General features: G+C 39.1%; 1 protein-coding gene across 1 annotated transcript in view; it reads right to left on the reverse strand.

Moving 5' to 3' along the window:
* Positions 1 to 4371: 4371 nt before the first annotated feature.
* The window catches only part of LOC143019818 (glucocorticoid-induced transcript 1 protein-like), a 247381-nt gene continuing 239105 nt past the window's right edge, over positions 4372 to 12647 (reverse strand). Inside the window, exons 6-8 of the mRNA XM_076175800.1 lie at positions 10157 to 10311; positions 9726 to 10030; positions 4372 to 8077 (exon numbers count right to left, since the gene is read on the reverse strand). Of these exons, the coding sequence (XP_076031915.1) occupies positions 7756 to 8077; positions 9726 to 10030; positions 10157 to 10311 (782 nt within the window). The 3' untranslated portion in view covers positions 4372 to 7755. The remainder of the gene's footprint in view (positions 8078 to 9725; positions 10031 to 10156; positions 10312 to 12647) is intronic.

Here is a 12647-nt window from a genome sequence, read left to right on the forward strand (position 1 = left end):
GAATGCAAGTGTCTTAAATCTCTGATCACAAAAAAATGCTGCAACTCTGGTTCACAGATGTGTCACCAAAATCACTAAAATACAAATACCGACAGAATAAAATGAGAGAGGCAGAGAGAGAGAGAGAGAGAGAGAGAGAGAGAGAGAGAGAGAGAGAGAGAGAGAGAGAGAGAGGAAGAGAGAGAGGGGGGGAAAGAGAGGGAAAGAGAGAAAGAGAGAGAAAGGGAATGAGAGAAAGAGAAAAAGAAAAAAAAGAGTTAGCAAGAGAAAAAGAAAGAGAAAAAAAGAGAGAGAGTTAGTGAGAGAGTGACACAGTGAAATTGAGGAAGAGAAAGAGGAAGCGGGAGAGTGGTAGGGAGGGAGAGAGAGGCAGAGGTCTTGGCAAAGAACGAATGGTGGTTCAGTCAAGCCTTAGGTCAGGTCACGATGTAACAGCTTTCACAGTGCTCTTGAAAGCTGGTCTTGCTTTTATTGTTGTTAAACTTGTTACCGCTGCTACTGCTGCCACCTGTCATAATACCCACATCACTACAGCACATTCATCACAGACACAGGGCCTTGAGACAATATGGCAGCACTTTGGGGCTTAAGTGATCTCGTAATGGATGAAATATTTGTGAAAAGTCTGAGTGGGAAGTAGGGTATAGTGTCGTGTGTTATGCAAAATATAACTTGTGTTGGCTGGATGATTATTACTATATAATTTTCGTTATGTGAATGATATATATCACGTGACTATCGTGTTGTATGAAGTTGATGGCGTTGAAGCATCACATGAGCAAATCAGGAAGGTTACTTACAAGTACAAGGCAAAATATTTCTTGTAAAAGAGATTATTTTCTGATACTATATGAATTTATAATAACATCACTACAAGGAAGAGTCATCATGGATTACAGATTGTGAAAATGGTTAGAAGTTATTGTAAATATTTAAAAGAAAATAATTTTGCTTACATGGCGTAATTTCTGATTGCATCATCTCAACCAAACTGTGAAGTAAAAACTGATATCAATCATAAATATACCACAGATGACCCAAAAGCAACTTAGGCTTCATTGTCCCCCAGAAGATGTCCAATTTCTTCACAAAGAACCAACATGTCCAAGTGAGGTGGGGTACTCTGTAATTCTGATGCAAAAAAGTAACCCTCTGATGATCACAAACCAAGACATAAAAGAAAAGGCAGAGACTGCAGGATAAAATTGCATAACAGTAGGAAGAAGGTGGTGGATACAGATATGGATGATCAACACAACCAAAAACTCACAGGCTTAACGAGAAAGATTAATCTATATAATTGAATTCAGAAAGGACTGTCAAAAATACATACATACACATACCAAAGGCTTTTATAAGTGGGTTAAATACTTTGAATAGATGATAATTTTAGCAGACAATTAATTTGATCTTGGAATTGGGAAATCAGGTGTATCAAGCCTGTTAACCTTTAAGAGCAGTTGGCGTGCTACAACATAAACAAGTACTGAGTGGATTGTGAATACTTGGATCTGAAGAAAACCTTTGATACAGTAACTCATGAATGACTGCCATGGAAACTGGAGCATGTTGGAGGACTAAAGGAAGGCTTTTGTAATGGATCAGTGATTGAGGACTTTCCAGACCAAAATAGGAGAACAGTGGTAAAGGACAAGACATCAAGCTGGAAGGAAGTGACCATCAACATCTTGCAAGGATTAACACTAGCACCCATAATGTTCTTGATTTACATAAAGAGCATGATGGAGAGAACAACATGCTAAAAAAATACATGTTTATGGATGGTGCAAAGATCAGGAGGAGATTTGGAGATGAAGACTGCAAACTGTTACAAAAAGATCTATTCTATCTATCACATACCAAGGGCTTTTCCTCCCTTACCAGGGATGTAGTCAAGTTACCAGGCACGCACCCACTCCCACCCACTCCATTCCCATCAAGCACCCTTTCCTCACTCTCATCTTAGCTCTTCATGGATGACAGGTCATCCCTGTATCCCTAACCCCCTCCATCCCCCACCCCCTCCCTTCCTTGCATCACAGTATCATCTATACATAACCATTCTCCACTCATCCCTATCTCCTGCCTTCTCCCTTCTTTGTTCAACAGACATTTCCCTCTTTCTCAATACCCTTTTCATCCCATCCATCCATCTCATCCTTGGTAATCCCCTCAAGTTCACTCTGTACACCTCTGCCTTCCACATCTCTTTTACTAATCTTTCTTCACTCATATTTCCTTGTGTCCAAACCATCCCAGTACTCTTTCATCAGCCCTATCTGCCATCTCCTTTTCCAACCCAGCTCTCCTCCTCTCCTCCTCATTCTACCATCCTTTCCCCTTGTAAATCTCATCACCTTAATTTTACCCATATTTACCTCCAACTTTCTCCTGTCACATACCTTCCCAAACTCCATCACTAACTCCCTTAATCCCCTGTATGACCCTGCCAAAAGTGCAGTGTCATCAGCAAACAACAACTGCCTCACCTACTACTTTTCTCAATTTTCTTCAACCATTTCCAAAAAGATCTAGACAAAATATATGACTGGAGACAAATGAGGGAAATAAAACTCCAATGCCAAAAAATTGCAAAGTATTAGAAACTGACAAAACACATTAACCAGTGGGAAGTAAAACAATTATAAAAGTGAAAGAGAAGGATCTGAGGGTGTTGGTCATAATTTGTCACCCAACAAACACATCAACAAAATTGTGAGTGAAATATGCAGACATATAAAAATGAACATAAGAATGGCTTTCCACTACATTGTTAGAGAAGTGATGGAAAGTCTCCATGAGAACCTAATCCACCCCAGATTAAAAAATACAGTGATGGTATGGTCTCCATACAAAATGAAAGTTATATACAGACTAAGAGAACACAAAAAACAACAACTAAACTGATCCCTAGCCTACCAGACAGACCATATGATGAGATTTGAAGTATTGGAGTTACCGTTATTAAAAGAAAGAGGAGAGAGAAAAGTAACATGATCACAATGTTCAGATAACAGGAAAGAGTGGATAAAACTGACAAGAAAAAAATTTCTTGGTTTGGAATGAAAGCATCAGGTCATGGGAATGAAGACTACATATCTGAAGGATATAAAGAGTGTTGGACACGGAGTGTCCCACTCTACGGGCAGCCGTGCTTATCATTCATACCACAGTCACCTCCAGTGATCACTGGCACATCTCCCTTCCCTAGGCCCCATCTCTGGAGGCTAGTCCAGGAGTATGTCCCATATAGGTCCAGCATCCTACTCACTGTGTCATGTTGGATAGGGAGCATCAGTGTAAACCTGGCAATGCCCAGGGATCAAACCCAGGAGATCCCACTTTCCAGGCAGGTGTGCTTACCGATTACACCACGGTAGCCTCCACTGACCACTTGCATATAGAGAAAAATTTCTATACAAATATATTAACTCATGGAATTACCTAAATGAAGACAATACAATCTAAAACCATAAACAAATCTAAGGCTAAGTTTCACTGGAGATAAGAGAGATGGAACCCCATAAGCATATAGTTCTTTTCCTGTATATCATAATTAAGTAAATGCCATCAAGTAAATACAAGCTTTAGGTCACTCCAAACATCACAAATGTTCTATATACTGGGCATGATCCTGATAGCAGTTATGACCCATATAATACGGATTGTCTTGACACATGGGATGACCAACGATGCTCAATGTCCTTGACAAAAGAACTAAATCCTTGTTCACTGATGATACTGATATCCGTAGTGTGACTACGGAGGAACAGACAATTCAGTAATCAAATTTTCAAGGATAACCCAAACATAAGTGCTAGGGAGACTTATCCACAGGTAAAGGAGGGACTAGAGATAATACTTTGGCTACAGATTATACAAGAGATGGGGATACTCCATATGCTTGAGGTGACACACAATCTCAGAATATTTCATGAAACACGAGACACAAATCAATTAAGAAGAACTGTTACATAAATGAATGGTGTCAAAGAATGTGATAACTAAAAACTAGCGCAAAAACCAAAGATACACAAAAACGTACATAGCCACGACTGGCTAAGGATGACACATGCAAGCAAACTATGGAAGACAGTCAAGAAGGATGTCACTAAAGCATATGAAGATGCAAAGGCAAGGCAAGGCATAAAACTAGGGAAGACATATAGGTCATTCTTTTCAATGGGTGGCAAAATAAAAATAAGTTCAAGGAAGACAAAAGATTGAAACTGGTACAGAGACAAGGTATACAGAAGTTAGGGAAGACGAAAGACTGAAATTGGTGGAGAGAAAATGTATGATACAGAAGTTAGGGAAGACAAAAGATGGAAATGGCATGGAAGTTAGAAAAAAAAAAAAAAAAGAATAGTCTAAAGGCCTGAGATAAAACTGAAGGCCAGGGTGACCTGTAGATGGGCCTTGACCTAAAGCCAAACTATAAGCTTGGAATGACCGTGAGATAGGATGAAGTAATATTGGTGCTGAGACTATGGATGGTAAAAGTGCTAAGATTGAGTTCAAGTGTCCATGTCATTTAGTTGTTAATTACAACCCTTGTTCTAAGCACTAAATGATGTTTTTAATTTTGCTGACCATGAACTAACAGCCCCATTGAGGTGATTAACAATCCTTGGGCGCTCCCATAGATCTCTCCAGAATGAAACTTTGGATTGTTGTATTCATTGTATTTGTGTGATTCACCATGGTCTTGGCTCACATGTTGGACTCATGATTGACAGCTATTTCCCTCCCCGAAGAGAGCTTAGAGTTTGTATATGACCAATCTATGGGTAATGCTGTGACCTTACATGCACACACACCCAATTCCCTGCCCACGAGAGTTGTAGTAATGACTTGCAGCGTAGCGATACTGAAATTAATTCAGCCCTGGGCAGGATTTGAACCCGGACAATCATAGTGGCAGCTGCAGACTCTACAACTGTGCTATGCAAGTCGTGTGGGACTGTTTCTGTGTCCAGAGACTGAGCACCATGCCCTTTGGTCCACACACCTCCTGATGGAGGTGAGGTTATATTGATGAACTCTGAAGATGGAAAACAAGAGAGATGCTTACCTGAAGCCCGTCTCATGAACCATCACTTGGAGGTACTCATCATTGATGTGAGGTTTAACTGGTGTATAAGTACGACCCATAATCTAAAGACTGGATCTTACTTTGCTGTGAAAGATAATAATTGTTGTCTCAAATTTTACTGACTGGAAGCCTGCTGCCACACAGCAGCTAGCAATGGTCCTTGGGTCCTCCCATATATCTCTCTGGGAAGGCACGTTGGATTGTCAGCTATGCTACATTAGCAGAACTGGGCACATTCCTCAGTGCATTCTGCTTTAGTTTGGTTGTGGTTAGCACTCCCAAACTATTAAAGCTTAAGAGACAGGTTCATACTGAAATAAATGTCCGGTAGGCCACATACTATACCAAAGAAAAATTTCATAGGCCACATCCAAAATGTAGGCCACATACTGTACCGGCAACTATATTGCTTTAATAGTTTGGGAGTGCTAACTACAGCAAAATTAAAATGGAACGCACCAAGAAACGTGCCCAGACCTGTATATTAGTGTGGGGCATTTCTATGTCACCATCTTGTAGCAGTAGGAAGAGGGGAATCTTCATAAGCTGTCAGCTTTCCTCACATGAAAAAATGGAGGAAATACAAAGTTAACAGAGCGAGATCTAGGGCCTGATCCAGAGATCAAGTGTCAGCCATTTGGAGCTGTACCTCCAAGTGGAGGTGAGAATGCCGAGGGGTTTTTGAAGATCTCCATCCTGCAGGCACACTACTTGTGGGTACCAGCTGTTGGTTCATTGCTGGGAAGAATAAACTAGCAACTAGGAATGACTGACTAAAAAAAAAAAAAAAAAAAAAAAAAAAAAAGAAAAAAAAAAAATTGAAATGGAGGGTTACGCTCATAAATGTGCAATGCATGACTCCGAGTTATAGCCAAAGTAAGGAATGAAAGAATACGTGAATGGACTGAGCTACAGATAGAATTGGAGGAAAGAGTAGAACAGGCTAGCCTGAGGGGGTTTGGTCATGTTTTGAGGACGGATGTGAGGGGGAACCCTCAGAAGATGCACAAGTCAGTGGTGCTGGGAGTGGAGCACTGTTTAGACCAAATGGTTCTTAACCTGGGGTACATGTACCCCCAAGGGGTATGAAACCTCGAACCTGGGGGTACGAGATATGATAGCCAGTGCATGGTACTGTATATTTACTATGAGAAAGCAAAGCAAGGTTTGTATCACTAATCCTTTTCAAATGTTTGTATTGTATTTGTATTGGATGGGAGTACAAGAAATTTTTCTGAGATAGCAAGGGGTATGAGCACTGAAAAGGGTTAAGAACCACTGTTTAGACCAAGGGAAAAGTGGACTGATGGAAAATGAATGAAGTCATAAGAGTTTGTGTTCAGGACGTTAAGCAAGCAAAAGTGTGCATGGATGACCAAAGCTTAAAAAAGAATAATATAGAGATTAAGAGAATGACCTATTTCATGAGATAGGACCAAGGATAAATTGACAGTATTGCTGGGAAAGAAATGAGATGTAATCTTAGCATGGTTTAAGTAAGAAGAAGTGAAAGAGGTGAGGGGTAATGATCCTTCTCTCCCATATCTGGCCACCTTGCATTGTGGGTAATGGGGGAGAACTATAGCTTGAGGTGCAAATCATCTAAGAATACATAGTTTTGGCAGTATCAAGTGATCCACAGAGAGTCTGGTTGAGCCAGCAGTCCTGCACACCCAATCCTCTGCTACAATGTCTTTATCCACCAAGTCTTACACTCCACATGTACTATGGGAGTGTATGTGTGAATCAGTGTATAAGAGAGCTTGTAAGAATGTCTTGTGTTTGGATGCTGGAGTATGATAAGGATTCTTAGCATATGTATTCACTCTGAAAACATATGGATGGATAAAAGTATGTGTATATACACTGTGAGTACTGTGTTTCAGCATATATATGTCTGTATAAACAAATATGTTGGATTTACTGTACAAGCATCACCGTAAACTTGAATGTATGTATATGTATCAATAATGATTACTGTGTATATATGTGCATGTTGGATTTATTGTACAAGTGTCACCATAAACTTGAATGTATGTATATGAATCAATATTGATTACTGTATGTATATATGTGTATGTTGGATTTACTGTACAAGCGTCACCATATGTATATGTATCAATATTGATTACTGTGTCTTTATGTGTATGTGCACTCATTTCTGTGAATAAGTATTCGTATATGCATTTCCAACTGTTCTGTGCAAATGCACACATGTGTTCGTATGTACGAATGCATTTACTTGTATGTGCATGAGCTCACTCTATCACCAAGTTGCCTTGCTAAGGTTCTGTGGGGCTCACATGGGCAGCAGAACTATTGAGGCTACATGCAATATCATCATTATTACATTAATTATTACTATGTATATATGACTACTTATTTAATATATCCTGAGATGAAAGGGGTTAGTCATTTGTAATTAACAATAATAATTGGTTGTAAATGAAAATGATGTGATGAAAGGAATGGGCAAGCAAATGAAGGAGACACAACATATGCATACACTGTTACTTAGGAAATAATACTTGGGAGGAGACAACCATGCCTCCTACCACTACACTTGTCCATGAATGTTAGTATAGGACACACACAAAGGCCCGACAGCTCAGGGTGAGTTGACGGTAGTAATTGTAAAAATGGCTAAATGGCAACCTTTGCTATTGGTCTGCTGTCACCTCGGCAGATATTCCTGATCCAGCGTAAACTGGTGAGCTTGAATTTGATAAACCTCCACTGCTTCTCTCCAGAGGTGCCTCGGCATGGAAGGCCCGTGGTACGTGAGGGTCGGGGGAATCGTGAGGCAGGGAGGTTGACGATAATGGCTGGTCCTCTGGGCAGTATAGCCTAAGTCTAGAGGAGCCCTCAGCACCAACAGGCTTCTCAGGGGCACAGAAGGCTGAGCCAAGGCTGGGGCGTAGTGTAAAGGCGGGTGGTGGCTTGAAGGCGGGCCACTCCTCCTCTTCCCCTCCCTGATTACATCTGAAACAAAGCAATAGGATGTGGTTACACCAGTGCTTCTCAACACGGGGTGTATGCCCCACAGTTGGGCAATTCCGTTTTTCATGTGAGCAATATGATTTTTAAAGGGGGCAATTGTTTTTTATTTTTCATTGATGCCTTGTTCTTTTAAAGTGGTTTTCAATCAAGGTTTTATGCTTTTTCAGCTGAAAAGAGTTTATTTTTCAAATGATAAGAATTGTATATCACCACATGGGGGGACATCAGGATTTTAAAGGTGATTAGGTGGGGGGCATGGCCAAAAAAAGGTTGAAAACCACTGGGTTACAACTTTCCCCACACACTGACTTAATCTATCCATGTGGGCTCTTTTAACTGCAAATGATTACTATCTTCTCTTACTACCAGCTCATCTCAATATTGTACTTGTATCTTCAAATTTTCCCCAATCTTGTACATTCATGAGGTGTCTCCTGATTACTGGTTCTCACTGCAACTGCTCAGGAGTACATAGGTCTGATCACTAACGTAAACAACATGAACTCACTATACCCATATTCTCATAACACATTTCTGTAGACATACTTCACTCAATCTTCAGCTTTTTGAAAATTCAATGGATTATAATAATAGCAAACCAGTAGCCATTCAATATATAACAAGTGAAGCTGAAATAAAAATGTTGATGGCAGGTATTTTTCAAGTTGATTCTTAAATATTAGGAATATATTGGATGTAACTACCTCACACAACAGTTCAAGGCTTCTTTCCAGAGGTCTGTGTGAGAGGGCTCAAGTACTTGCCAGTTATTGTGGGGGAGCAGGTTTCCAATCAATAAATCTCAAGGCAACAATTGTTACTAATTTTGTTTCTCTTTCCATACCATTATGTGTCCAGACTCTGTAATTTCTATCAAAATAAACACCATGTGAGGACGAAGCCTTTATTATTACAATGTTTTGCTTGCTCCAGCTTTATCAAGTACATCTATGTACTTCATAAAGCTGTAACAAAGCTGTACTAAAGGCTCCATCCTTATATGGTGTTTATTTTGATAGACTTGTCAGCAACTCCCAATTTCATACAGACTGTAATTTCCTCTAATCCTGTATATTCACTGGGTACCTTCTAGTTGCTGGTTCCCATTACAACTGCTCTGGAGTAAAGATATATGTCCACCCATCAAGGTGAAGAACATGAAACCATACCATTTTCTCATAATACACTTGTAGACACAGTTCATTCAAATTTCTTTATGAAAACTTTAAACCTTTACAAAAATTAATGGATTAAAATAATAATGACCTTGCAGGAAACCATTCAATGAATATTACATATAGCTGCTAAAAAAGTTGATGGCAGGTATTTTTCTAGTTGATTCTGAAAACATGGAAACACAATGCATGTGACTGCCTCAGCAGGAAGGTATTCCATACAAATTTCTATCTCCTGGTTAGTACAGAGGTAGAGCGCTGGCCTTGTATTCATGAAGTAAGCAGATTGAGCCCCACCCGAGTCGGTGAACTTAAGCTGCTTACTGGGGGAGGTACTGCCGTGGCTGGGCACCACGGTCATTGTTGAGGCTTGCCTCGGCTTACGTTCTGAGAAGAGTCTTTGAGGAGATTGATATCGGAACTGAAACCCGGCAACTTTAACTATGAGTACTCACCTATCTTCATGAAGACGTAATGCTACTTTTTCACATCCATCAGGTGGCTCACGTGCCAGGAACCTATTGATATGTGGAGATGAGCCAAGCCGTGGATTTTCCCCACTTGGTGAGCCTGGTGATGACACAGGTGGTGTGGTGGGTGTGTGGGTAGCAGGAGAAAGTGGTGAGGAGTTGGAGGGCGAGGTGTGAGGTGTGCTGGACAAGGCTGAGCTTCGTGCTGGTGTCTGTGTGTCCACGCTCCGGGTGCAGCGTAGGTAATCTGGTAGTGGAGCACGCCGTCCATCACGCAAGCTATCACTCCACTGTGGGAAACACCATGACTCAAACTTTCAACAACTATTATGGAATTCGTGTTACAACTTTGTAAATTACAACTCAAATATTATTACTATGCAGAAAAACATGTTATACTCTATCTAGGTCATTACCCGGTCATAATAATCGTGGTGATCATGGTGATCATGATGTGACGTTCGAAGCACAAGCTTTTCAATTTCTTGATTGAGTCCCTCCACAGAGTTGCGTAGCCGTGGCAACAATGGACGTGGCAAATGTGGGATGGGCATGGCACGAGAGGAGGAACCTGAAAATTTATATGAAAAAAAAAAAAAATAAATAAATAAAATAAAACCAATAAATAAATAATAACAAAAATAAATTAAATAGAATAATGATAAAAATATATGAATAAACAAATGAAATGAAACAAAATAAGTTAAACTGAATATCCCACTATCAGAGAGAAAAAAAAAAAAAAAAAAAAAAAAAAAGATATATGAAGATATGTATACGGGTATTGTGATCAGTAACTGCAATTGCCTTCAACATGAAGCGGATTACAGTTAGTGATCACAATATATGTATCTTCATACATTGTTCTTTCTTTTCTCCCATATTGGGATATTCAGTCTATCTTACCAATGTATTAGAACATTCACTCGCCTGTGAAAATAAATTAAATTTCAACATGCAAAATATCATGTATAGGTGCTTCATGTTTAGGGTGAATTATAATGAAAATAAATTTCAGTGAAAAAATACAAAATAATTGAAATATGCAAAAGACTGTTGGTTAGATATGTAGGCTGTTGACAAATAAGTGGTGCTTCACTCTATAGATGAAGAAATGATGAAAAAGAATCATAATGAACCTGATCCACCCTGAATCAGAATATGCAGTATTGATGTGGTCCTTGCACTAAAAGAAAAATATAAAGAAGTCAAGAGAATACAAATCAACCAACCCATTGCCCCCATTTTCTCTTGTAGGAAACCCATGGCTCTCAAAAAACTGGTCAGTCATAGAATTGGCCCATAAGTCATTTAGTGAAGAGATTTTGTCTTTTTGGAGCAAGTGGGTGTAGGGCAATGTAATATATACATACATACATATACCAAAAGCTTTTTCCCCTTACAAGGAAGGTAGCCAAAAAACAAAGGCATAAAATCCACTCCCACCTATTCCATCCCCACATACTCCACTCCCATTCACCTCCCACTCTCCCCTTATCTTGGCTTCTCCTGGATGACAGGTCATCTTTGCATCTTGCCCACTGACCTGGGTCAGAAGCAGTGTATTTATCTAGTTGTAGTATATAGGGTTGGAGATGTGCCTATGAGGTCCTATGAGGCCTTCATTCATCAAACTTTGTCTTAAATTCATTTATGGTGTTGGCTTGGATTATATTTTCATCCAACTTGTTCCATAAGTCTGTACAGCACTTCTTTGAGGAAAGTCGTACTTCTAACATTTTTCACACAAGTTTGCTTTTTCAATATTTTACTGAGCTTTTGTTTATTCATTTTTTCTATACCTTTCTTAGATCTACATATAATTTTTGTTTTACCTATCTTCGCTCTTCTAATATGGGAAGTCCCAGTTTTTTCAATCTTTCCTTTTATGTCTTGCCATTTAGTCTTGTGATCATCTTGGTTGATAACCTTTGTATTCTATTTTTCTTATGTATTTTGCTGTATCTTCCAGTTTGGGATGAATCAGACTTTCAATGATTTTCTTCAACATGTCCCCTTCCATGTAGTGAAATGCCACTCTTATATATTTTCAGCAAATTATAAGTTTCTCGTTATTTTCTTTATATAACTTTCTTTAGGTGTGATGACTAGACAACTGATGCATCTTGCAGGCTGGGATGAACCAGTCTTTCAATAATTTTCTTCATCATGTCCTTCACTATGTAGTGAAATGGCACTCATACACTTCTAGCACATTATGTCTCCTGATATTTTCTTTATATGACTTTTTTGTAATAGATCATTCCTGATAAAGATACAAAAAATCTTTTCTTCTTTTGATTTTGTTACTAATTCTTTTCCCATTTTACATACTCCCATCTCTCTTTTTCTCTCTCTCTTCAATCCCTAGTTCAGAGATTTTACATTTCTTTATACTTCAATTCTTTTTTCCACTCCCGACTGTATTCATAAACTATATGCAGGTCTTCCTGTAGCAGTCTACAGTCCTCTTCATTTTTCACACTTCCTTCATAATCTTGGCATTATGTGCAAATAAGTCTGCATAGCTATCAATTCCATTCATCCTTTAACCTCTTCAATATGAGTCAAATATTCAAATGCACATTAGATGCCTGATGTATGATGATGCATCACAATATGCACATTATAAAATATAAAGTTACAGCTATTATGTTCATTCTCTTTTACCCAGAATGTTTGTAACCACAAAAATAGCAATCAAGCCTGTTCACAAAATACAGGGGTCACTTGGCTACAACTACAAAATAAATATAATCAGGAAGCTGACACTGGTATCATCATATACTCATTCGCACCTCATGATACCTATGTAGGTGTCATTGTATTCAAGGGGTTAATCTATATACAACAAGAATATTACAGGTGTAAGAACTGAGCCCTGTGGCAGTCCACTAATCATTCTCT

The sequence above is a fragment of the Oratosquilla oratoria genome, chromosome 38, assembly GCF_046742065.1.
Source record: "Oratosquilla oratoria isolate Oo_2021 chromosome 38, ASM4674206v1, whole genome shotgun sequence".
In the NCBI taxonomy this organism is placed as follows: Eukaryota; Metazoa; Arthropoda; class Malacostraca; order Stomatopoda; family Squillidae; genus Oratosquilla; species Oratosquilla oratoria.